The sequence below is a fragment of the Lolium rigidum genome, chromosome 4, assembly GCF_022539505.1.
Source record: "Lolium rigidum isolate FL_2022 chromosome 4, APGP_CSIRO_Lrig_0.1, whole genome shotgun sequence".
Lineage (NCBI taxonomy): Eukaryota > Viridiplantae > Streptophyta > Magnoliopsida > Poales > Poaceae > Lolium > Lolium rigidum.
In genome coordinates this window covers 86,560,472-86,586,481 of record NC_061511.1, presented here as the reverse complement: position 1 = coordinate 86,586,481, position 26,010 = coordinate 86,560,472, and the positions used below count along the sequence as shown (strand labels likewise).

The following is a 26,010-nucleotide window of genomic DNA, read 5'->3' as shown; positions in this document are numbered from 1 at the left end:
TGAAAACCCTAGCCCGCGGTCCAATGCAAACTGACCGAGGTATCGATCCATTCAAAACCCAAATTTATGCTAGAAATGTGTTAGCACGCATAGCAAATGCATCCGCACGCGCCCCCCTCTTCTCTTCCCAGGTGAAAGGGCAACGTGACCGTCTGGAAGTGGGGTTGAATAGCCGCTACACAATTTTTAGGTTTTTTAAATTTTTATGGCGGAAGCAGGAAAGCAAATAAAAGGTCATCCTAAATTATGCGATGAAAACAAGGAAATGGAAACAAAGTAAAAGAGCGCGAGGAACAGGAAGTGGTACAATCGGGATCAAGCGGAGACGAGACGCAATATGTTTCCCGTAGTTCCGTCCACAAGGGGAAGTACGTCTACGTTCAGGAGGTGTGGCACCATAAAGGTGCCAACCGCCACAAAGGCGTCACCTTATTCCTCGTGAGCTCACCACAAAGGCGTACTCACCTCTCCACTTAGCAAGGTCGATTGAGGCGGCTAACCTTCACACAAGATTGGGGCACAACTCCACAATGGACACTGAGGCTCTCAACGACATCATGAACTAGTCACAACAAGATCTAAACTCTAGATGAACTCAACAACAAGGACCCCCACAAAGGAGATCTAGGGTTCCCAACTCCACAAAGCAAAAGTAGGGGAATCACAAATTTTCTTGGGTAGGTACGTAGATCTATCCCTCCTCCTTCGATTCCCAAAGCTTGGTGTGATTTGATTGGCTAGGAAGGAGATCCACGCGATTGAAGCTGAAGAACTATGGAGGAAAGAGAGTGTTCTTCGTCATGTTAGACCTGATTTGAGGAGGAAAGGACTCCCCCTTTTATAGCTCGTACACTTGATGTAGCCGTTGCAGTGTCGGGGAGGGGGGCAGGATGATCCGTCTGGGCCCGGAGATTATGTTCTTCTAGGGGGTAGATAGAGAATACCCCCACCACCACCACCACCCCATCTAGGAGCTGGTCATCACGATGCTGGGGGCGGATGTAAAAACCTTCCGAGGGCGGATGGAAAATACACCCCCCACACACACACATCTGGGAGATGGCCTGTTGGGGCCCGTATGAAAGGGTTGGATATTTTGCTCCCGGCACCCCGGATGATCCGCCTTGAGGATTTCATCATTGTTCCGTTGCGCTTCACCTTCAGCCACTTGGATTTGAGGGCCGGATTATTCGCCCTGCAGATTTGTGCATCCATCTTCTTGTCTCCTCATATTTTATTCACATCTCCTCAACAAGTTCTCATCCACCATTACCAGTGATCAACTATCCAATAAAATGGCGAGATGATGAACATAGGAAAAAGGTGGGTCAACATCCGTAATGCTAAAGTTGAATCCTACACACTTGAGGACAAATGGTAAAATACATTCTCATGTTGTTAATAAACACACAAAACACTAGAGATAGAGCACGCTCTTTCACCAGAGCACACCTGCTAGTGACACACAACCACTCACCACCTAAATCGTGCCCCTCCCTCTGCAATGCAACCTAATGCAACGCTGCTGCCTACCCCGCCCCTTGCCATTGTCGGAGCAGTGCGTTTGGGCCATTGCTTGTCAAAGGCCAGGCTTGATGCCGACATCATGACAAGTTCCACCAACAGCGACACCCAAGACTTGTCCGACCATTAAGCGGCCGAGTTTGAGGTACAAACCTGGACCCATTTGGCCATTTGCGTCGGCATAGATATTGGCTAATGACACATATATGACCATTGTCTTGTGTTGTATGTCGATGGAGCTCGGAAAGTGTTGTCGTCAGAAACCCCCTGGCGGGCAGAGACGGGCAACACCGTAGAGCCGGGAACAACTAGGGCTGCGGCTGGCCCCAGTCCCTCAGAGCGACGGCCCGCAAAGCCTCCTGGTCGCACGTCCGATGCTATCGCAAGGGCGTGCCACCTGACCTATACCGGTCGGGAAGGTGTGGATGATGCCTCGCTTAGTTTCCTGCGGGGCCCACACGTAAACGTTAAATACGAGTCTCGATCGGCTCTCGAGGTTATCCTCGCGAATCGGCTCAAAGAGCCGATTCACCCATGATCCGAACGGGGTGTCCGAATATATGGTGGTCCTGCTTGATCAAGATAAAGCTGATGAGATCTACGACGATTTGGGGTTTTCACCGCATAATCGGATCATCCTACTCACGATTGGGCCTCGCGCTCGCGCATGGTGACCGTAAGCCGATCCTAGACAGGGCCTAAAAACCAACACGAGGTTGATCCTCGGAACATCCTTTCTAGGGCTAGCGAACGTCACCCTACACGCCGTTGGATCCTCCAACCCTTTGTAAGGCCTAACTATTGCAGATATTAAACTAATCCTTGAAGAATCAAGGAGCAACCGTAACGGATCGAATCTACTAAACCATGATCAAGCGGGTGTCGCCTCTACACCTAAGATAGGTGTAAGGGCGGCTAGACATGCAAGGGTCGCACTATGGTAGCATATTATACGAGGAACAATGCTAACCCTAACATGTCTAAGATAACTACGTTGCTCGCCATCAAAAAGGCTTCGAGCACGAGCAACGCATGAACAACGGGGATAGGCATTACGCTGCCTAGATCGCAAGATGCGATCTAGGCGGCATGGTGCTTACCGGTAGAAACCCTCGAGACGAAGGAGTTGGCGATGCGCCGAGATTTGTTTGGGGTGAACGTTGGTTGTTGTTTACTCCATAAACCCTAGGTACATATTTATAGTCCAGGGGACTTTCTAATGTGGGCGTGCACTAAACCGTGCACGGGTAAAACTCTATCTTCTAATCTAAGATGCGATCTAATATGTTACAGATACACGGGCAGTTTAGCCCAACTTGGTATAAAAGGCCGATTCACGTATTTCTTCTATGTATATTCTTCAAATCCATCTTGATCACGGCCCACCTCTGACTCGGTCAAATTCTGGTGATAACACATGCCCCCTGGTTTTGGAAATGATATTTCCAAAATCATTATGCTCTTCTTTCGTCGGGTCATGTCGTGGCAGAGCAGAACTGCCGCAGAATCTTCATCATTACGTCTCGCCTCCTGGGCTTCCCTGTACGAATTGACAATTTCGGCAACACGCCCTCGAGAACCGTCATGGCATTAAATCTCCACTACACTCTCTTTATTTATCTTTGCCACACGGTTCACCACTCCATCCCCCTGCTCTGCTCTGTTCACCAAACCAAAAAACCCTCTCTCCCCGCAGCCATGTCTTCCTCTTCCTCTTCCGCTTCAAGTCTCTCCCTCCAATCGCCGTCGAAGAACAAGGAAGAGGACGATCTCCGCTCCGGGGCGGACCCCATCTCCTTTGACAAGGAGAAGAAAGAAGGAGAAGCGGAGAAGACCAAGGCCTCCCCCTCCGCTAGGCTTCCGCCGAAGAAGCACTCCCGCATGTGGGCGGACAGCGAAGACGATGATGACAACGAGGAAGGAGAAGATGAGGAGGAAGAAGATGGTTCCTCCTCCTCCGCTGGGTATCCTCCAACGAAGCGCTTCCGCAGCTGGGCGGATAGCGAGGATGATGATGATGACGAGGAGGAGGAGGAAGCCCCAGCCGATGGTTGGGACAGCAACGGCGAGGGCTTTTCCGGCAGTAGTGCCGATGGCGATGCCGACGACGACGCTAGCGAAGAGTAGTTATGTAGGACCAGTATCCCCTTGAGCAACCGGCTCTTCTTTTGTTCTTCTTTTGAGCAATCGGCTTTTCATTGTAAGGAATCCCAATATTAATGAAAAATTTCCTTTTAACTTGCTTTCGCCGATTTCTTTCATGCTGATTTAGCCGATTTTTCCTCATCTGACCTTGTCGACCGCCGGCCTAATCCACGCTTAATGACCGATGGCAACGCATCAGTTTCTTACGATAATCGGCGAGGCAGGCCAATTCAGTCATTTATCCAAGCTAGCCATTTTTGCTGATGACGGTGGCACAGCTGATCTTAGTAAGGTGGCGATTTGATCTTAAGCAGGCATCAGCTAAATGTGTCGCCATTAGCCTCAAATCATGATGTAGCCAGCCGATTTTAACAACATCGGCTCACCAAAGCAGAGAACCTTCAGGGCGAGCTGCCCCCCGAGCTTCTTCAGTCCACTTCTTTGTCTGAGGCAAACCACCCTTAGCCTAATCTGCACATCCCTGCTGCTTTTGGCGTTGTTCTTTGAAGAGAGGATCCGAGCCCTTGAACCACTCCATTGAGGAGTTATTCCATTAAAATCTCCCTTCGTGCTCCATCGACCCTCTGATCGTAAAATTTATTCCTCTTTAGTCGATGGCCATGCGTCGGCTTTTATATCCTTAAGTCGATGTCTGCTGCATCGGCTGTGCTCAAAATTTTTCGAATTTTTGGATTTTTACGGCCGATTTATGCATCGGCCCCCATACTTTGATACCCATCGACAAAGGATGAGACGCTTCCATTGCATATCCTCGTGTTTTATCCACCTGGGTGCCCCCAGAGCCGATTCTGTCAAGAGAATTGATGGTATCGGCTACTGTCGGATACTGATTGAACCCGGGCGGAATGGATGGTGAGGATAATTTTGGCCGATTGCTGGAATCGGCCTCCACGTTGCTTGCTCGGTGAAGGTTTCGTAATGTCCCTTCATAGATCTTTTGGGGCCGATCACAAGGATCAGCCTCGCCGCGTTTGTTCATTGATTTGCTCCAACTACATGGTTAGGTCGGTGGATAAAACCAGCCCAATCTCACGACTTTATCATGTTGGAGCGCTTGCTGTCGTCCACCTTGAGTGCATCGTGTAAACGTGGAGCACTAAGCTTCGTCGGAAGGACGAGCACCATGTTTGTGCCAGCCGATGTTTCATCATCGGCTTTCCTTTGCTTGGGGCGCCACTCCTTTCTCTGTGGACGACCCTCTTCATCCGGGGTTCGCTGAACCTTCGCGGCCGAATCGAGGCCTTGCCTTCCTCAATGTATGCAAGTATAACCTCTCGGCTTCCTCCGAGCCGCGCAATCGCTGAACCCTGCGTTTCTGGGAACGGCTGAGCCCATCAGGGCACCACCTTGGCCGGTGGTACCTGTCTTCTTCTTCCTCTTGTCCCTTGTTTTCTGAATCCTCGAGATCTTCCCATCGAGGGGACTCAGCGCGTTTGCTTTGTGGCGGGAGAGGTCCTAAGCGCTCGAACACGGACACGTTGGCTGCCTCCTTCTTCTTCTGGTTGCATTCTGGGCAATTGCCGATTGTGGGCAATCGGCTCATTCCTGAATCCCAGCAGTGTCTGAAGAAGGGGCAGTCCCAGTGCTTGTCCTTGTCGTCTCGCTCCCTTGCCTCCCCCTTGGCACGGCGCTCGTGCTCCTCCTCATCGTGATCGTGCCGACGATGTCTTCTAGTTTCTCTCGCCAGACGATCTCTTTCACCATCGTTGTTGGATCGCCGGCGTTGGCCATACTGACTCACATACTTGTTGAGGAGGTGATCAGAGAGGAGTCGCTGATATCTTATGTTCTTCACTTCTCCCTCTGTGACGTAGCGCTTGCCGTCTTGGCGGAGCCGATCGCTTGGAGCGGCTTCCTCGTGTCTTTGCTATGAGAGCAGCTTGCCCTCATCTCCGTCCTTACCGGAGTAGTGCCCAAGCTCTACCATGTTGATATTGCACGAGAAACCTGGCTGGCACCCTCCATGGTAAGCATACTCCACCATGTTAACGGCGGGGAAGGGGTGTGTGTCGACCTTCATGGCGTACTGGTTAAAAATTAACCGTCCATTTTCTATCGCCATCTGGATCTGCTGTCGCCACACCCTGCAGTCGTTGTTGGTGTGGGAGAACGTGTTATGCCATTTGCAGTATGGCTTTCCGTTCAGCTCTTGCGCCGTGGGGATCTTGTGGCCTTCGGGTACCTTTATATGCTTCTCCGTGAGTAAGAGATCAAAAATCTGCTCCGTTTTGGTCACGTCGAAGTCGAACCCTTTTGGAGGTCCTGGTGGTTTTACCCATTTACAGGACACGGGGCTTGTCGTCCGAGTCCATTCAGCCACTGCTACCTCCTGATCTCCCATAGCACCTTCGTCTTCGTCTGCCTCAACCAGGGCCACCGCACGCTTGAATTTGTCCTGGTAAACGTCTGGGTGGCGCTGTTCGTATGCTGACAGCTTCTGCACCATGTGCGCCAACGAAGGTTAGTACTGCTGGGAGGCCACGTCCTTGATCGATGATGAGAGACCCACCACCGCCAACTCGACTGCTTCCTTTTCGCTTACGTGAACCGAAAAGCATCGGTTCCTAATGGTCCTGAAGCGCTGGATGTATTCTGACACTGTCTCCCCGCGCTTCTGTCGCACTTGCGCTAGATCGGCAATACCAACATCGGAAGCCTCTGAGTGATACTGCTCATGGAACTGCTCTTCCAACTGCTTCCAAGTCCGGATGGAGTTCGGTGGCAGCGATGTGTACCACCCGAAAGCCGATCCCGTGAGGGACTCGTGCTAAAAACCTCACACGCAACTCGTCCGATGCTCGAGATCGTGCCCAGTTGTGCCAAATATCGGCTCACATGCTCGATGGAGCTGGAACCATCTGATCCACTAAACTTTGTGAAGTCCGGGAGCAGATATTTGGGTGGTAGCGGGATCAGTTCGTAGTCGTTGGGGTACGGCTTGGTGTAGCCGAACGTCTTCCTTTTCGGCATCATGCCGAACCGATCTTTCGAGATTGCACAAACCTGATCCGCTGTGATGGCTGAAGGTGTCGAACCCCGAAGATTCGCCGGGGTGGCATACTTAACCAGCCATGCTTGCTTTTCCGGTTCTAAGCCAAGCTGCAGGAGCTGGGCTTTGGAGGTTCGTCGGAGTGGCGTATTTAGCTAGCCACGTTTGCTTCTCAGGATCGGCTCCCGACGTTCCTCCTGCCGTCCCAGAGGCCCCTGTCGTTGCAGCCTGGTTCGAGAGTGCCCAGGCGTTGCAGTCTGGCACGTATGCGCACGCGTATCCGTGCGGGATCTCCTTGGGTGCCTCAGGTAGGAATTGGTAGTCACTAGGATCACCACCAATCTTGTAGACGACGTATGCCGATGAGTTCGGCGGTTCGAGTGCTGCCCATGCGAACGGCTGGGGCTGGAGCGGCATCTCTCCCTTGAAAGTCCCCGGAGCGGGTCCCGACGGAGAATACCGGTGGCTCATGATTTCCTGGACCACGCGCGGAGCGACACGCTCCAAAGTGTTCACCGGGCTCTCGAGTGGCGGTGCAGCGAATGAGCCACCATGTAGTTGATTTCTGCCGCGGCGACACTGGTGCGTTCTTCGACGGGGCGGACAAGTCCATTCCATCGAGTGCGCCTTCGGGTGTGAAACCCTTCCACCGACGCCATGGGAGCGGGTTCGGTGGAAAGAGCCGATGAGTTCGGCTTCGAGGGTTGCCTTGATCTCGTCATGTTTCTTCTTGAGCTCATCAGGCAGGTCCTCGTACTTGACCGGAGTGCCTTCCGCCATCTCGGATGTAGATGGCGATGTTGTTGAAAGTATAGAGATGGTAAACCTAGAGGGGGGTGAATAGGTTTCAACAAATTTTAATTCTTTCTTTGCAATATTAGGCTTTGCGGAATATAAAGATGAGCCTAATGCAAACTAGGTGAAGCAACCTATATGAGGATACAACTAACTCAAGCACGAAGGCTCTCACAGGCAGTTAAATCACAAGTAAGGAGTTCGGTTAGAGATAACCGATAGCACGCGGAGACGAGGATGTATTCCCGTGTTCCCTTGCTTTGCAACAAGGTACGTCACGTTTGGAGGAGTGGAGGTCCCACGAAGGATTCCCGCGCCACGAAGGCTCACCCTATTCTCCGGAGCCTATCCCACGAAGGAATAGCTCACTCACTTGTGGTAGACTTTGAGGTAGCCTCCAAACCTTCACAATCTTGCCCGGAGCAAATCCACGGCCCGGATGCTTCCGGACTCCTTCTTGCCCACCTAGGGTTTCCAAGGAACCCTAGGAAGCAAGCTTCTCAATGAATACAAGGGGAATGAGATTTGGCTTGGTAGAACGGTAGATCGGGTCCTCCTCTAGTGATTCCCGGAGGGATTTGAGTTTGGGTGGAGGAGGAGGGAGATCTGAGGCTTTTGGTGTTTCTAGCAATGGAGTATGAGAGAGAGAGCTCAAGAACAGCTTATAGTATGTTGCCTAACCCTTCCAAGGTAGGAGAAGGGGTATATATAGTGTTCTTCAAAATTTAGCCGTTGGTCACTTGCCACATCAGCAGATTCGTCGAGAAACCCGGTTGACCGGATTTGGCGCCGGACAGGCCGGTCCACAGCCCGGTCAGACCGGGCCACAGACCGGGCCGGCCAGTTTCCAACCGGAGCTGGGACCGGGTCTTGACCGGCGAGGCTTCGGAGCTTATCGGATCGTGCCCGGATGGCACGAGCGCAAAGTCCGGTTGCTGACCGGGCCGCTCGGTCCGGTGCCCGGTCGGACCGGCTGTCGGCCGGAGCAGCCGGTCCAAAACCGGGCTGGCGGCCTGGAGGGCTCGTCTTCTTCTCGGAACTTGCCGGATGGCACCGGTTCGGGTCCGGTCGGTGGCCAGGCTGTCCGGTGCTGGGGCCGGTCCGACCGGATCTCCGACCGGCCAGGCCCCGAAGAACTTGCCGATTTTTCGTCGAATTGGGGGGTCTCCCGTTGCCTTTTTGTTCCATTGCTACACCATCATACCTCTTTGGCTAATACCTGAAAGTCATCTTGTAGACATGTATTAGTCCAAATACTCTAGCACGGTGTCATAGATACCAAAATAATGGATAAGGGTAAAATACCCTTACAGTTGTGGATGTCGAAAGGTGTCCCACCGGGCGTGCCAGAATGTGTTGTCGTCAGAAACCCCCTGGCGGGCAGAGACGGGCAACACCGTAGAGCCGGAACAACTAGGGCTGCGGCTGGCCCCAGTCCCTCAGAGCGACGGCCCGCAAAGCCTCCTGGTCGCACGTCCGATGCTATCGCAAGGGCGTGCCACCTGACCTATACCTGGTCAGGAAGGTGTGGATGATGCCTCGCTTAGTTTCCTGCAGGGCACACACGTAAACGTTAAATACGAGTCTCGATCGGCTCTCGAGTTATCTCGCGAATCGGCTCAAAGAGCCGATTCACCCATGATTCGCACGAGGTGTCCGAATATATGGTGGTCCCGCTTGATCAAGATAAAGCCGATGAGATCTACGACGATTTGGGGTTTTCACCGCATAATCGGATCATCCTACTCACGATTGGGCCTCGCGCTCGCGCACGGTGACCGTAAGCCGATCCTAGACAGGGCCTAAAAACCAACACGAGGTTGATCCTCGGAACATCCTTTCTAGGGCTAGCGAACGTCACCCTACACGCCGCCGGATCCTCCAACCCTTTGTAAGGCCTAACTATTGCAGATATTAAACTAATCCTTGAAGAATCAAGGAGCAACCGTAACGGATCGAATCTACTAAACCATGATCAAGCGGGGTGCCGCCCCTACACCTAAGATAGGTGTAAGGGCGGCTAGACATGCAAGGGTCGCACTACGGTAGCATATTATACGAGGAACAATGCTAACCCTAACATGTCTAAGATAACTACGTTGCTCGCCATCAAAAAGGCTTCAGCACGAGCAACGCATGAACAACGGGGATAGGCATTACGCTGCCTAGATCGCAAGATGCGATCTAGGCAGCATGGTGCTTACCGGTAGAAACCCTCGAGACGAAGGAGTTGGCGATGCGCCGAGATTTGTTTGGGGTGAACGTTGGTTGTTGTTTACTCCATAAACCCTAGGTACATATTTATAGTCCAGGGGACTTTCTAATGTGGGCGTGCACTAAACCGTGCACGGGTAAAACTCTATCTTCTAATCTAAGATGCGATCTAATATGTTACGTATACACGGGCAGTTTAGCCCAACTTGGTATAAAAGGCCGATTCACGTATTTCTTCTATGTATATTCTTCAAATCCATCTTGATCACGGCCCACCTCTGACTCGGTCAAATTCTGGTGATAACAGAAAGGTAATCTAGTTTTTATACAAGAATGACATCGGCATATCTTCGAACAATGAGTCGGATGGTGATTCCGAATTCATGATGGTCATGGCTACCCTGATCTATGAACACACCGAGAGGCAAATTCATGTGCACATGGGCTGAACAAGGCTAGGGGGAAGGGGCAATATCAACCGTAGTCAAGGGGTTGTTGCATCACATGATTTATGGATTTGACACTCTTTCTTCCGGCGTGGTAAGTTCCCCACAATGACACCACGTGCTCGAGCGCTAGGTCTTAGGTATTATGTAGGTTTCGGGAATGCAATGCTCCAGTGGTTCACTATGAGATCAATGGCCATGCATACATCAAACTATATTATCTTGCTGATGGCATTATCATGGTCCACACTTGTGAATACAACCCATGTTCCTCAAGAGCAGAGAAAAAAAGAGATTTACCAAATAATAAGAGGCTTGTAGTAAGGATCTGGAGTAGGTATTTGGTGTGCTCCAATCTCGGTGGGCTATTGTTCGGCGTCCTGCTAGAATATGGAGCATTGAGACCATGTGGAAGATGATGACCGCTTTTGTGCACAACATGATTGTTGAGGATGAGCGTGATGAGGCATCCATGACCAAGGGTGGCAATTTCCGAGTGAATTGATTGGGTCGCAGCCTGAAGGACTAATGTTTGAGAAGTTTCTCCACGTGTATCATGAGATCCATGATCGCCACACTCATGATCGACTTCAATACGATTTGATTGATAGTGGGCATTGGCAAAAAGGCAGTAGTCACCTCATTTTATTTTATGTGCGAACTATGTTGTTTATTTGGTGGAGTGTATTAATTGTGAATTATAGTGGACTAAATTAATTTGGTGCACCATTATTGTTTTCCATTTCAATATAAGCCACTTGGGGAAAAATGAGGAAAAAGCCAGCGGGCAGACCAAAATACGCGGGCCGTTTGATCTGCCGCCGATCCAAATGGATAATGTGGGCCACATGGCTATTTTTTGGTTTGCGGCCCGATCCAAATAGACACATTTGATGTTTGAAATGGATCGGAGATGTTTTAATACTTTAAGTGGCTTCTGAAATAACCCTAGTCCGGCACTGATCCGTAGACACAATCTGACAGCGCGATCACCATTCACCAACTCGAACGAGGACCCTAGGACGAAAAACTGATTTAGGTTCATCCTTGGACTGATAATAACCTCTACAGGAGGTGACCCGATGGCCGGTGGCATCATTATCTCCATCACCGGGGTTTGCCGCACAGCGGCCCGTTCACGGAAACTGCCATTTTCAAGTCATCACCGGGCGACCTCGCATTCCGGGTCAGGGCACGATGAGACGCGCATTCCGGGTCAGGGCAACCTCCTAGTCCTAGCTAACAAAGACTACAGAAACCAACGGCTGACACAGCTAGGGCAGAATGGGACGAGGGGTATGAAAACAAGGCAGGCAGCTCGACCACAGAACGCAAACATTGCATGTGTCCACCTTCGCTTTGTGATTCAACAGTGATGGTCTGGTCCAGGGTTTCAGTTAAAAGGGAAAGGAGGCTTCACATCGTTACAGCACTTTGGTAGTGCACCCAGCACCGGCATCTAGCTGAATTCACTACCTACTAGGGCGTAGCTGAGGCCAAAGTAAAAGATGCCATGAATCGACCCGGGCTGGACAGATTTACCATCGACTGATGCTGACAAAAGGATCGCTCCCATCGCAATAACCGACTCGGCTGTTGCAATTTGGCTACAGGACGAGACCTTGACGACAGCGAAGCAGGATTCGACAGCCAAAAAAGAAGAGAAATGGAGTTCGTGGCAGGCTCCATCAGTGTGGAGACAGAAGAATCCAGCAAGCACCTGAAGATGAGAAAAGCAAAAGGCCCAGAAGATGGACGTGACTCCTGCTGCATGAGCTGAGAACTCGACTTCCATCTTCCAGGCCGGAAAAGCTCACAGCTTTACTCTTCTTTCCCGATCATGGCAGACATCTCACATCCGCTTCTGCCAGCACATGTTCCGGCCGGCCGAAGCCTGCTTGCACCGGTGCAAGAGATTACCCCAAGCATAACCAAGAAAAACAAAACTGGAAAGCAAAATCTATCCATTCCAATAGATATAATTTGTGTTTTTGGACATTAAGATATCACAAAGCACTGATCAGACTCTGAACCATTGATTGCTGGCAAAAGCAACGTGAATGATGGGACTGTGACAAGTAAAGTATAACACATACTGACATAAACCCTAGGACAAGAATTGCTATGCCAGGACTTCAAAGCATAAAGATACTGTTCTAGCCTGCCAATAATATGCAACCGTGCAGCTTCTCGGTATCATCAAAAGGAACACCTGACCAAGTCATGTGGCACTGTATTCTGCAGAAAGTAGCTGACTTCTCATTCACTAGCTGACATCACTACACTGATATCAAAACCTGGGTAACCATGTAGCAACAGATAGATTGATTCTCTAGTGTAGTTGCAACAGCACCTTCGGAGTCAGTGTAACCTAGATGTATTGTTGGCAGTGTGCTTCTAGTTTTCTGTAATTGCTTTCTATTTTCTATAAACATGTCACTTTTGGCATGCTTTCATGAAAAAAAACAGGGGGTATTCTCCTCCGCAATGGAGATAGCGCAAACCAGAAACATGAGGATCACAGCTCAACAACAGAAATAATGATCAAAGGAGTGAAATTCGTTCTCTACTCAGAAAAGACAAGTTGAATAAGAGAACTCCAATAAGTTACAAGAGAAATAACACTTCTAACATTCTGCTGAGAAGTCTGGTCTATGTGGTACATTTTACAACTTATAAGCATGTCAAGACTGATCCGCCAGTTCTTCAATGTCATGTCCAGGATTTCTAATAGCACAAGTGGCTTTTCTACAAGTACTTATGCAGTGTCATCCCAGGAAATAGCTTTACTTTCAAATGTTACATAAATAACGGCCTAGTCAAAAGTACAACGAACCCTAGCACTACAAAAGAGGAAGATAGTGATGCAGACTAGGGCCCAAAATCTCGTCCGCATGGGAATGTGGAGGCCTCACTTTACCTCCACTTGTCTCTCAATTCCTTTTTCTCAGACCAAATCCAAGTAACAAAAAGAGCAGCAACCAATGCAACTATTGTAATTAGAAGAAGTGCATAGCTGAATTCGTCGGTGAGCGAGTCATAGGTTCTTGATGGCGCAAGCCGAGTGTAGAAGAGGTCCACACCATACGAGAAAACAAGAGTAGTTGACTCCAGCTTTGCAGGAATAGAAACAATTCCTCGCAGGGCTTCCACTTGAACAGAGTGTGTCACATAGGACTGCACCAGAAAAATGACATAATCATTAATCAGGCTGAACAATGACTGATTAACCAACGTAGAACATCAAATTAAGCATAGACATGAATGGAACAAACAGAAGAAGCTTTCAGGTATTCAAATATTGGAATGGTGGCACCTTGACAAAACTAGGCATGCCAAGATATGAATATAATCAAATTTTCCATTAAAAGTTAACGACACATGCTGTTCAGCAGTATGTCCTTTTTAAGATGGTTCACCAATACATCAAGCAGAAGACATCAGGCAAGAAAGTATGGCACGTATGGTGGATAAGTGGCAGTGGAGGGAGGTTGGTAGTTGAATGAACTGGAAGTACTTGTATATCATGAATGGTATTGATATTCAAAGAAGCCATATACACACTTTAAGAAAGTTCTTCCTTGGTCACGTTCCAGTGAAACCCAAAGTTAATGGGAAAACTATGTTTCACAGATAATACAAGGTGGTAATGAACTAGCTGTTTTGTGCACAAACTAGTTCAGAAATTCCAATTACTAAACTCAGGGAAGAACCTTGCAGGGTCATGAAATCATCAATGTATTCTTGTACTTGAAAGAAGCATCATATTTTAACCATGCAACCAAAATTGTGTAAGTCCCCACATTCCAGTGCGTAAAAACATGCTGTACTAGTCTTACACAATAATACTGCACTAATTCATGAATTAGCAGACAAAAAGGTATTGTTTTATTGCAGCTTCTGTAACAGGACCACAATGCAACCACACTAATGAGAAACCTAGAATCTTCAGGGGGCAATACCATACAGCAACTTTGTCATCAGAAGATAGTAAACACCGACAAGTGTTCTTTATAGTATTATAATACCTATTACAAGGATAATAGATGTGAATGCAAAACTTTTGATCATCAAACAACAGAAATACCTGTGGAATAATAGGCAAAGAATCTGTTAATGGTATAATGCCCTCTTCTTTCTCTTGCTGTGTAGGATTCACTGAACGGCGCGGGTCAAGAAAGCGCTTGTCTAGTGCCAAAACCTGCAATGCATATGTTCTGTAAATATATGGTCCTAGTATCGGCACACAGACTTCATATCAGACAGCCAACTATCTTGTCTACAAAGATGGAAATATGTTCACTTCAAAGAAATGATATTGAGCTTAACAGGCTTGACTCGCCACGCATAGTTTTCTGACCTAACTATTCCTAACAAAAGAAACTGAACGCGCATGAACATCTCGACAAAAATAAAATACACATGAACAGTGCCCAGGTACACTGCATAACAGAGCATTCTGTCAGCAGTGCCGGTGGAATCAATGAGGGCATGGACATCTGAACAAAAAACACTATGTTACTAACAGAACATGTAAAGCCATACATGTGAAGTTCCAAAAAGTGAAAGCGTACTTTTGAAAGAACTGTCCCGAAGTTTAACATTGATTAACTGAGCGCTGCATGATTTTGTTTGTACTGAAAAGGGATCTAATAGAAACATCAGTCGCACCCACTTTTCACAATGGAAACATTCAGAATCTACATGATGCTCAAAGGACAGACCATTGATATGGCAGAAGGCACATATACAACTATACAAGGTGCAATACAAACCATGTCTGCATTCAACAAGCGCAACAAATGTACAATGACTTCTATAGGTAAACAACAACCAAAATGTGTATTGTATAAAACTCTCTTAGAGAGGATAATAAAGGGCCACAACCTTTTAGTGCATAACTAAGAGAAATGTATGAAATACAAACGAGAAAACATACCTGGTCACCAATCGTTCCGATCAGAAGCTGCTTGGATGTTATACCCTTAGCTGTTTGTGTAACTGCCATTGCTTTCACTGAATGAGTAAAAAAGTACGACTGGGATTTCACCATAACCTCTGGCCGGGAATAAGAAGTCATTGGCGCAGACAAATTATGCTTCCCAAGTATGAGCTTCATAACATCTTTATTGTCCTGTGTGAATACTTAGTGCAGTTAATACAACCACCAATACCGATAGAAATGCTATAACCGATTATATAATTAAAACAGTGTGCATATTGTCATACCGCCCTAGATTGATCATATATCTCGATTACTGCAATTTCAAATCTGTGAGCTCGCAGGTTGAAATAATGATAGACCACCCAGTTCTCGCTTACAACCTTGAAAACACAACAAAATAAGTATGTTAATACTTGATAAACAGGAGTCATCTAAAAACAAGATACAAAGACACACAAGAAAATGCAGAAGCGACAGCTTTGTTGTGAAAAAATATCTACTGCATGAAGATATAAATGCTGTAACTGTGAGTGTCAGAATTCAAGCATGCCAAATATATTGTGAAGGATGAAAACGGAGTATAACTGTTGCATGCTGAAAACTGAACTGACAAGAGATTAAGGCCACAGAATAGAAGATGTACTCACAGCATGTACAGGACCTTGTGCACCATGATGAGTCACCCGGTGCAGTATTCGTCCACTGACAGCATCAATAAGATATGCAACAAGTGAAGCTTCTTCAGGTGCCGCAGATCCAATTTCACCAGCAGCTTTAGGAGACACAGTAGCAACAAAAACTAAATTCTTCGATAAATACTTATACATCACATCCTGATCTGCTATGATCTTTGCTTGAGTATGGACAACCTTTAGGTCATAAGAAACAAGCAAAGTTTATGTTATAACATATATTTTAATAAAAACAAATCGGGCCACATAACATGAATTAGAGCGCGCAGAGTCAATGAACATACCTCATTCATCTTTCGTGTTTCTGAGATGGCAATCCTTTCTGAATCAGAAGGGAAATTGATAGACCATAACTCCTTTGTACCAAAGCAATATTGGTCATCCAAATTGAGGTCAGATGACTTCTGTAATGAATATCCTCTAATAGCATTTTTCTGAATGTCCACGGAATAGAAATATATATTTGACATTTCAGGTACAAATGAGTTAAGGGCATCTGGAGATTTTGGATACAGGTGAGCATAGGAGTTTGAATCAACAATAAGATGAAGACGTTGTTCAGACGAATCCTTCAGTGTCAATGGGATAATTTGGACGACAGAATGGTCGAACCTTAGAGAGTTCAGTTCCTCTCCAGAATATGAATCAAGAATAGAGAGGACTCCAGGAGCAACAGAATCTGCTCCAGATCTGCCAACAACAAGTATGGACGGGTTCTCACGTATCACACGGTGATGGGGAACCTGCCATTGGTATAACCTCAAGGCAGAAGGCATTTCGCCGGATTTAGAAGCACGAAGGGACGGCAGCAAGTTCGACCAGATAATACGTCCATCTCCAGTATGCAGGGCTATTACTTTGCCAGCCTTTGTCAGTACAATGAGAAGTTTCCGGAATCCATTATGGTCTCTGGTCATTTTGTTTTTCTCAGAGCTTCTGACTCTCAATGCTTGGATAGCAGCAAGTTCATCAACACTCGCAAGCATTAGAGTTCCTTTGAGTTTCAGCATGTGTCCCTATATAAGAATCAATGGTCAAATGCCATAAGAAATAAAATTGAGAAGCACATGCAATGAAATAACAACCCTGCATGCGTGGTGGTGGCGCACACATTGGAAATAAAAAAATTTATGGATGGACCCACACTATAACTTAATAATCCAGTGATAATAAATTTTACAAAGTAAGCTTTAGTAAGAGATTTTCTGAAATAACTTTTTTCTAGATACGTTTATCAAAGAAAAACATTAGTAGAGTCGGGATTACCTTAAGCCATTCAAAGAGATTGTGTTCCACATCCGCAACTGAGACACCATCCTTCTCAACAGGCAATTCAGAAGCCATTACATCAACAATTGAAGCAAGTCCATCCTCTCTGCTCCAGACAACCGCTCCTTGTTGAATTAACAAGATCGAATGGTCTTCCATAACAACCAAAGCCCGAAAACCATGAGATTTATCAGTTCGGACATAATTATTCAAGAAGACCTTCTCAACACTGCCCCTGTGCTGATCTATATTAACCTTTTCCCTAATAATTTCGTTGCTTACATCACTTGTAACTTTGACAATAAATTCGATTTGAGAACCCACATGCTGCACAACAGCAAAAGCCTCATCCTTTTCTGTTATTGTCAGAGCATCACTCACAGCGGCTGGTCGGTCAAAGCTATGGATTACTTCCAACCCATTCAGACCTTGAAGTTTCAGGAGAGAAATAGTAGAAGATGATTGCAAAGCTATGATACCATTGGACATCAAAGGTAGAAGTTTGACAGTTCCAGATATGTCTTGAACAAAATCTGAAATTTGCACCTTGTTGTAGCTGATGCTCTCACCCTTGAAATCAACAATATACAAAGCTGACCTGGTCTCATCCAATGCTACCAACCTATTATCAGAACCAAGTAACATTTCGCCACATAATCCACCAGGCAATGACTCTTGGATATCCTTTATTATTTCTCCAGTTTTAGCATTCAAATGATAAACAGCTAGCTTTGAGGAACCAGCAATCCCAACAACGTATACAATATCATTCTCAGGTGATTGAGTGACTTGTTTGATTTCCAGGCTGCACAGAAATTCAAGTAGAAGTTAGTATTGTTTTTCTGATGTTCTGAACAAGTAACACAAGGGCATACTTATGCATACCCATCAAGTGTGAACTCCTTTCCCCAAGAAATGACTCCATCAATGCTTGATACAGCATAAATCCATTGTCCAGCCGAAACCAAAACCAAATTATCCTTTGCCACTTTATTGTTTGACTGCAAGAGAAAGGGGATCGGTCACTCTAAATAAGTGATACATACAAACATAAATATATTTTACTATCAACATATGATAATTATCCAATACAAACCAAAACATGCAGCAACGATTTTGATGCTGTGGAAGTTTGCATATTGGTTTCCCAGATCATCTGTCCATCAGGAAGATTCCATGCCCTCAATATACTACCTCCGGAAGACAGAGTAACAACATCTGAATACATGTTGAAAATCAGACTGTTATATACATGTTCACATAATACTAATGCAATGAATTACATGTACAAAAATGAAGAAACAACAAGAAGCAACAAACAGGTAAAACTGTTCTCACATAAACATGTGTACAGTAATTGCTTTCATGCCTCTGATAGTTAGTCACAGAATCACAAAAAATCACACTTCAGGACATAAGCATTGTTCATACCTCCAGTAAGGGAAAATAACAGCACAAATTGCCTTTTGAGAAGAATATATTAATTAGTGAGCTCCACATATTTACCAAAGCCATCTCTTGTCTACATGGTTCAATAACCATGATCCATTGCCAGAAAGTTTGACAGAAAGTTTTAAGCCACGTTTCTTGGGTTTAACCGCTTAAGCACTTAGTCTCTAAATATTTGAACAATAAATACTTAAATAGATGCAACGTCCCTGTTATCTTCTCAATGGTGAAACAAAATGTATTTATCTTGAACCTCAGAGATGCAAACATTATGCTGCTCACCAGTAGTTATCGCATTACTAAAAACAATGGATACTTGAGAGATATTTTGTATAGATCTACCTTCCAATTTGAGACCTATATGCATCTCATATTGCCTAACTAATACCTGTTTTTGCTGATTCATGTTCTTATCTGATATGGCAGTATATATTGTGGTTAGATGAATAGCACAAAAGGATATCAAACTGAAATACGCATCTGAGTTAAAATCAGATGCTAGAAGTTGCAAATGCAAGTAAAAGTACATACTATGTACATGAAGAATCATTGTTTGATGTACACATATAACTTACTTAAGAGAATAAGTAAACCAATTTGAACGGATATATCTATCCCATCAACAAGGGACAAAAAAAACAGAAGACATGAAAATAAATAGCATCAACAAGGTTTTCTTCCAACTACATGTATCTCAAATGTAAGAAAACATGTAGACTCACATTTTCCAAGCGATAGACTAAGCTGATCGACAGGGTCGTTCTTCTCAATGACATGTCGCCAAACTGCAAAAAAATGACATATATTAAAGAAAACACGGATACATCTATACACATCATGTGTAGCACAACAGTGGCAGGCATCCCAAAGAAATTATGTGACAAGAAAAACTGACATATATCTCCTGAGCGAAGATCAAGTGACGCGATCACATTTTCCTCCGTCAAGACCACAACACGTCTCCTTCCACTCTTCTGGCTGTGGTAAACTGCCTGCTTAACTTTGCCTATGTACTTCTGGTGCCTGCAAAGGACGTCCGTGATTTCAAATGGTGATACAGGGAGTACTTCCTAACATTGTATGGTGCTAATTAGAAATAGAAAAGGTGTTAAGAGGTGCACTGTCCAAGCTATTAATGATTACATGCAGTGAAATCTACAGTGGTTTACTGAAAAGTTTAAATAGAGCCAGAAGAAAGTGATCTACTGGATTTAGCGACACAGCACAAGGCTGATATTGCAGGACGGGCGCACGCACCACCAGGCCAACCATGTTATCATCATGATGTCACAGTCTCAGCAGCTGCACTTGATCACCCGTAATACAATGCCTTACCACAAAAGGCTGTGAGCGTGCAAAGAAATTTAAGCTGAGTAAATGTTTTGGAACTTCTTCTAGGTTTGCAAAAGCAACAATAAAACCTTGAACCTATAAGAAGTTCCAGAACAGAATCTGATCTAATCTACAATTCTACAGTAAGCACAGGTAACATCAGGTGCTGGAACAGCCGGCCCGTTCGTCACATGCATAGCACTCCACTGGTATAGCTAGAACAAGGACCTCGACAACAACAAACAAGCTCGAATACTAGCAAGCACATCGTACGTGGCCTAAATCCCGAAAACCCTACACAGCCACGGCGCGCAACTCCACGCATAACAATGGAACAGCGATCTAAACTACGAACTCGAAGTTCCGCTGCGCCGTGAGAGGGAAATCAGATCTAGGCGCGGGAGGAGCGGGGCGGAGCGGAACGGATCTACGCTAGTGGAGGGGCGCGCAAGGTGAACGTACCAGTCAGCGAGGCCGACTTGGTCCTCGTAGACAGCGACGGCGAGGGTGGCGAGAGCGGCGGCGGCAAGGAAGCCGACGAGGACGAGGAGGAGCCGGCGCGGCGGCGGCGCCATCGCCGACGGAGTTCGGGCTGGACCTCCGATCTGAGGGGGCCGTCTGGGTGGTGTCGTTTACTGCTTCGATTCGGGGATGGGAGTCATCGAGGAGTTGGGAGTTATTCTGGATGTTTATCGAGGGATGGGAGGTCCCTTATTCGCCGCTCGATGCAGGAATTCCTGTTTATCGCTCGCTAATTGTCCACGCCCGCAGACGGCCCGACGACATGGGCCTCGCCCGGTTAGCGCGGCTCCAGCGCTCCAGACTGTCAGATTCGTGCGTCGGTGTGATTGTTTTCTTTTTTTGGTTTTCTGTTTCTTTTTAAAATTAAAAAGTGTTTTATATTTTAATATTGTTCATATTTGAAAATTGTTTAGATTTAAAAATGTTCGTATTTAAAATTTGTTTGAATTAAAAGTTGTCCAAATTTGAAAATTACTAAAATTTGAAAATTGTTCAATCTGGTAAATGTTCAAAAAAAAACATATTTATATTTTTGTTTAGGTTTAAAACTAAGCGGAGAAAGACAAAATGACAAACATGTTACCTACTATCAAAACGGGAGCACTCCATATGGAAGAATATGGAGTATCAACCGGGAGCGCTAAATGGGTTGGCCCATAAGCATAAAAGATTTCACAAATGTAAATAGCACAAAAAATGTGTTAACTAGTGACCTTCTTATAATGATCTTGGGTGAATTGGTCATAACTCTACGACCATTTTGCAACAAATGGCCATAAGCCATCTAGGACGGTCCAAACCCTAAATATCCACGACCATTTTCGTGAGTAAGGTCATAATTTCCATGCACTAATTTGTCATAGAGATGATATGGTTTACGGCCTTATATAAACAACTGCGACCAATTTAAATGGCCATGGCTGCTAATTCGTGAAGTCCAAAAATGAATGGCCAGCCACCTGTGCAATTTCATCTACAATTTTTGAGCTTCTCTCTATTTTCTTTTAGTCCTTTGGATAATTTTGTAGAAAATTGTTTCCAACATGGATAGAAAAGGTATCTCCCTCGCTTCTAGGATATAGATGATTTGAAAGTAAAACAAAAATATAGAACAATATGAGACATTGGAGCAAGATAACAAAATTATATAATGTATGTGTACCTGTTGAACACCTCTGAATGATTGTTCAATAGCATGTCATACTTGGGAAACTCAATGAAAAATGCCTTTACCCATTTGTTCGGCACGAGCTCTTCAATCCATGCATAAGATGCCTCACTTCTAACCTTTAACTTCTCCATACTTCTCTACCACTTGGGAACACTTGTTGACCTAGCAACAACCCAAATGTCTTTATTTAATGTTTATCCTCTATGCCATGCCCTTTCGAAGTTCTGAATCATATGCCTAACACAAAACATGTGTTCAGCATCTGGAAACACCTTTCGACCAACATTGATTCAACCATCTTGTTTGTCACTCATAATTGTCTAGGGGGATGTGTTTAAAATATTCATATTATCTTTAAGATTCCCGAGAAACCACTCCTAGGAACTAGTGCATTCAACCTCAGTTAGAGCAAATGCAACTGGACAGATGCAATCATTTGGGTTTATTCCAGTAATTGTCAGTAGACACATTTGTACTTTGTTTTGATATGACACCCATCTATACAAATGAAAATCCTACATCTAGTAAGGAAACCCCTCTTGCAAGCATCATAAATCCAACAAATTGTGGCCAAATTCTCAAATATTTTGAACTTTGAAGATCATTTACTGAATTAGTTCACAGAAGAACATTGAACTAGGATAGATCCTCCTTCACTCTTGCCCACAATCTATCAGCAACCTAAATTGCCAGTCTTCATCACCATGGATTTGAAGCAATGCATCTTTCCTTGATCTGCTTAGCTTCCACCTCTTGGGGCACTTTTGTATTCCCATAAGTTTGAGATTCTAACTTCTAGTTGTCCCTGAATTGATGCATGAATTTATCTCTCAAAATTTTGGAAGTAATGGATTTGACTAGAAAGCTTCCCTCACATATGTGAATTCCTTCATATGCAGTTATTACCAAACCACGTGTCCTTCTTGTATCATTTGAAGCTTTAAGCATCCAAGAACAACCAGGCGCACACACCGTGTTTATCCTTCTTTTTTCATTCTTCAACTTGTTGATATTTACTCTATTCCTAATACTATATGTTGACAATGCCTTCCTCAACTCCTCAATACCACTAAACCGCATCCCACGTTTGAAGGAAGGATTATCCATATCAATTTCTTCATTAAATGTTGTGATCTTCTTCTTCAAGTGTTGTCTATCTTCGTCTCACGGATTTAAATCATCATCTTCTAAGGCATCCTCATTTCATGTTCCTCACGGAATTTCTTCTCGTTGTTATGGTTGAAAAATTTCTCAACATTATCAACAAAGATATCATCATCTCCATATTTAGCATCGAAATCACCATATAGAATTCAAAGTCATCACTGCCAATGTCATCGGACTATATATTATGCATAAATTTATTATATGTGACTAAAACAGTAGATGATATAGAAGCTTCAGCTTGAACAAATGCTTCTATGCATGTAACACTTCTCTCAACTTGATTTGGAGCATTTCTAGGCTTTACAATGGCATCTTCTCTCAACGCCTTGAGGATCAATAAGCAAAACAAGTGTCTTCTCTGACTTGCTCGCATTGATCATGTCTCTAATGTACGCTATTTCTCAATTAGGACCAAGCCAACTCTAATGTCCTTGTCTGGCAACTACAATTATACACGGAGTCTCCCATCTCTCTCATAGCCCAAGATTCCCAGAATTTCATTAATCTAGGAGATTCACCAAGTGTCAACAATGCAATTATCAAAATGTGAATATGATTCATTGATCGTAGCACAAAATATATCTTAACCCACATAAACCCATTATGCACTACTTCAATTGTGAACAAACCAGTCTTCTCTTGGAAACAAAACTGCACAAGAAATTCAGAATACAAGGTAACATTCATTTAACTAAAATAAGAAAGTATTTACAATACATTCAACTTATGTATATGCATGAATTTGTATAGTATGAAAGCCGAAATTATTTACAAGATTTTAAGTAAATCACATGAATTCAGATTTTAAGTAAAGAACATGAAGCATGAGTTGTTACAACATGAAAATACTACGGTCATTAGTCACACGAATGACAGGCAAGATGGATTTAGATGAAAACATATTAAAATCTTATGTATATGCTGGATTCAATCTCGTGGTCCCAAATTCTAAATCGTAAACCACTCAACCCAGTTTTAGAAGATAAGTATTACAATGATATAAGTGCAAAACCAAGACATATTACACTGGAAAAAACCAAGACAAGAGTATTACAGTGTTATAAGTGCAAAACCAAGAGATATTACCATACAAAACCATGACATATTACATAGTGTCAATTATATCAGTGTTATAAGTGTTGTAGATAAGAAATTTTGAGTATATCAATTTTAGCTTCCAAGAAAAACTTTAAAAGTAGGGGATGAAGCCTGCTACCCGCATGGGTAGCTACACACCCATGCACTATACCAATATGCAAGCCATATTACCTTGTTTTAGCTCGGTTTCCTAGTAGAACGTGGAATTCTAGTGTACAAAAGTGGATTTCAAATTTTGATTTGAACTTTTTTTTTCAAAGTCAACTCAGTATTCAAAAAGTCAACGCAAAATACATTGGTGAGTTGACTTTGATCAAAAAATATTCATATCAAAATTCAGAAACCACTTTTGTACACTAGAATTACACGTTCTACTAGGAAACCGAGCTAAAACAAGTTAATATGGCTTGCATACTGGTATAATGCATGGGTGTGTAGCTACCCATGCGGGTAGCAAATGCACTCTCTTAAAAGTAGCCAAACAGTTAGTGATGGTAGGTCACTTCGATATCAAAGATTGGAGAAATCTCAACCGTCAAACATCCTTAAAAACGTCCATCGACGGCAACAAACAAAATCCTAGCCTTGTACTAAAATGCAAAGGAATCCTCCACACAATTAGCTATATTTGCATGGAAAGGCTGAAATTTCGTCACACGTATGGTATGAAATCATCAGAGCACAACATAGTGGTTAAATTCAAAAAATGCAATGAACCGGTGAAAAATCAATTATTTTACTACATCTACATGTATGCTCCCCAAAATCAATCATCCGGTTGTTTCCTTTCGTTGAAGGTAGCAGATGGAAACAGTCAGATGGAAAATTTCAAAACCTAATTCAAAAAGACAACAGAGAAAATCTCGTGAGAACATCCACCCGATGTGATATGATACCAGCATAGCGTCCGCCCTTGCCCTACATGCGAATTGACGACCGCGTCCAGGGAAATAAAAATGGGAAAGTCGGCCCACCCGTTAGACTTGCAATTGACCTCTGACCCACCGAGTCGCTATTCTGCAACTCCTTAACTACCCCACTCCACCATATAGAATTTAATTAGAACCACCCCTCCATATAGACCACTCACCAAAATCTCTTTTTGATCCTCGATCCCCATGTCGTCAGCAGGTGATACCAACACGTCGGAGGGCCGGACCAGGACGACAAGCCACACCACAAAGGCAAGCATGGAGGACGAAGCGTTGGAAGCATAGGAGGCAGATTATGATGCCTATAACAATGGCAGCGGCGCAAGGAACATGGTTTCCCCACCGACCTCCAGGACAACCATGACACACCCTGAGGAGCACTTCGTGGGCGACCCCTGTGCTGGACAACAAGGCGAGGAAAGAGTGGTCGGAGCGGTACAAACCTAAGGTGACTTGTTGTCATCTGTATTATTGGGCACGTAGATCGACACACATGCTTTTTGTTACATGTTACTGAAACCGTCTTCCACTTCTTCGCGTACAGGTGCATTATTCTACACACGGTCGACTGTACGCCATGTTGTTTAAAATGAGGTTATTTAGGGACACTGATTTGTATTAACCATACATGACCTTTCATTTATTGATTGCTGCAGGTCTAACGCTAAAGAAATAGTCGGCCCCGAGCTCACCATCTGACGTGGGCACTACCCTTCGGGTAATCCACATTACCCTATCCTGTATTGACTAATTAGAGGCCCATGAAGACACATGAAGGCGAGATGGGCCACTAGGATGGCGCACCAGAAGGTTCCTTGACGGGCAAGACAAGGAAGCGATCGAACAAGGAAAGATCGGATCTAAAATTATTGTAAACCTAGTCGTACTCGGTGAGACCTCTTGAGACCTAGCCTCCTATATAAAGGCCAGGAGAGGGGCTGCCGATGGACACAATCAATCTTAGCAATCTTAGCCAGAAAAAGCTTAGAGCTAGGTCACCTTAGCAATAGCCATCTCGACGAGATCTCAGCCGAACTATTCGGCACCCCATTGTAACCCATTATCATCATAATCAAGAACGAGACGAGCGGGACGTAAGGGTTTTACCTCATCGAGGGCCCCGAACTCGGGTAAATCGCTCTCCCCGCTTGTCCGTGAACCGATGTCTCGTGTCGCCTGCGGGATTCCATCAACCTTAAGCCCCTATCGGAGGGCATTGGCGAGGAGTACCCTCGACAATTGGCGCCGTCTGTGGGAAACCTGTCGGCACAAGATCGGACATCGGCTGAACCCGACATG

At 45.0% G+C, this 26,010-nt stretch overlaps 1 protein-coding gene across 1 annotated transcript; it reads right to left on the bottom strand.

Annotated features, from left to right (window-relative positions):
- Nucleotides 1-12,741: 12,741 nt before the first annotated feature.
- On the bottom strand, nucleotides 12,742-20,436 carry LOC124649330 (ER membrane protein complex subunit 1). The gene is made up of 12 exons (XM_047188981.1): nucleotides 20,284-20,436; nucleotides 19,385-19,512; nucleotides 19,212-19,274; nucleotides 18,137-18,258; nucleotides 17,926-18,041; nucleotides 17,038-17,845; nucleotides 16,056-16,787; nucleotides 15,727-15,948; nucleotides 15,364-15,459; nucleotides 15,074-15,268; nucleotides 14,222-14,335; nucleotides 12,742-13,311 (listed from the first exon to the last, which is right to left on the bottom strand). Exons 1-12 carry the CDS (start codon nucleotides 20,394-20,396, stop codon nucleotides 13,051-13,053), a joined length of 2,970 nt encoding a protein of 989 aa, XP_047044937.1. The 5' UTR covers nucleotides 20,397-20,436; the 3' UTR covers nucleotides 12,742-13,050.
- Nucleotides 20,437-26,010: the final 5,574 nt, after the last annotated feature.